Source organism: Bison bison, unplaced genomic scaffold (assembly GCF_000754665.1).
Source record: "Bison bison bison isolate TAMUID 2011002044 unplaced genomic scaffold, Bison_UMD1.0 scf7180017855336, whole genome shotgun sequence".
Lineage (NCBI taxonomy): Eukaryota > Metazoa > Chordata > Mammalia > Artiodactyla > Bovidae > Bison > Bison bison.
In genome coordinates, this window is record NW_011485909.1 from 17,268 (window position 1) to 18,775 (window position 1,508).

Sequence of the window (1,508 nt, forward strand, 5' to 3'; positions counted from 1 at the left end):
ACAAGCTGGAGATCTTCCGCTTGGCCTCCTTCTTGCGCTCCTTTTCTCGCAGCTTCTCCAGCTTCCTGCCAAGGCACGGGTGGCTACCATGCACGTCCACACCCCCAAGGCCCATTTTCCGACCCAGAGCCACCTGTGTGCTCAGTGCAGGGCAGGTCCCAGACAGCGCAGGCCCAGAGTCCTACCGCCCTGGGTCCGTTCAAGTTCACCAGCAGCGCTCTGATGATCAAAAGGCACCCCCACCTCCCGGCTTCCACAAGCAGGAACAGCCTCACCCGCCCCCAAACACAAGCTCCATCTGGAGGGGAGGACCCACAGCTGCAGCTCCTTCGACTGCTCCTTCTTGGCGAGTTGCTTCTCCCGCTCCTTCACCAGTGCCTCCTGCTTAGCCTTCATGTCGTTCAGGGTCACAAGACCTGAGAGTTAAGGAGACAGGGGGGTGAAAGGCGGTCACCCAGAGCGAACCACGCAGCGGGCCTTGGGCCAGGAGTGGGGGCACAAACGCTTTGCATACCCACAGTGCTGGACTTGAGCTCAGCCTCCACAGCGTCGTAGTGTGCAGAGAACTTCTTGTCAATGTTGGACTTCATTATGTTCTCCTGTCCAGGAGGCAGAGCAGTGATGATGGCCACCTGCCACCCCACCATGGAAATGGGGACCTGGGTTCTCATCCCAAATGAGTCCCTAGACTATGATGTGGCCTTGGGAAAGACATGGCCCCTTTGCCTGATGGAGGGTCCCACGGGGCTGTGAGAGGCTCTTCCAAGTGCCCAGGCAGCCAAGTGGGGTGGTTTCCCTGCACTGTTCTGATCCATCCACATGTCCTACTCACTCAGTAGTCTGGAGCCGTGGGTCCTACCTGCCTTTGGTATTTTTCACACCCAGCTCTTGAGCTGAAGCTCTGGAGACCCAAGGCAAGGAGTGACAAGAGGAAGCGGAGAGCAGATGGGGGCCTAGACCCTCACTGAGCAGTGTGGCTCCCTCATGAGGCCCCCTAGCTCCAGGCTTACCCCATCCCACTGCATACCACTGTATGAACCTCCACAGAGAGATGGACCTCCTTCTGGCCACACGGCAACAGCCGGGTTGGGGCTTGAGTGTAAACTGAGGCAGCAGTCGGGCCTCAGCATGCAGCCACTTCCCGGCTGTCGCGGGACCCAAGGCCCCCAAAGACCTAAGTGGGGTGGCCCACCACCAGCGGCCACTCACAGAAGCCCTTAGTGAACCGCTAGCACCTAGGACCCTCCCGCCTGCCTGTATTAGTTGAACCGGGTTCAGTGGCCGGCAGAGTGGTTGGGGCCCGCTCTTCCGGAGAGCCACTGAACCCGGGCATTGAGGAGCCAGAGAGACAGGATGCTCTGTACCCTCGAGGGTCGCCCCAATTGCCACACATGCAACCACTGAATGTGGCTCCTTCCTGTTGCAGGCTTGTCACAACCTAGCTCGCCTCAGCCTTTTGGGCCCATTTTACAGAGGAGCAGACTGTCGCCGGCCTGCTTCCGCCCCTT

At 59.5% G+C, this 1,508-nt stretch overlaps 1 protein-coding gene across 1 annotated transcript in view; it reads right to left on the reverse strand.

The window, feature by feature from the left end:
- The window catches only part of LOC105002143 (protein FAM50A-like), an 8,344-nt gene extending 6,842 nt beyond the window's left edge, over positions 1-1,502 (reverse strand). Inside the window, exons 1-3 of the mRNA XM_010858662.1 lie at positions 515-1,502; positions 317-416; positions 3-65 (exon numbers count right to left, since the gene is read on the reverse strand). Coding sequence (XP_010856964.1) covers positions 3-65; positions 317-416; positions 515-671 — 320 coding nt within the window. The 5' untranslated portion in view covers positions 672-1,502. The remainder of the gene's footprint in view (positions 1-2; positions 66-316; positions 417-514) is intronic.
- Between the last annotated feature and the right edge of the window lie 6 nt (positions 1,503-1,508).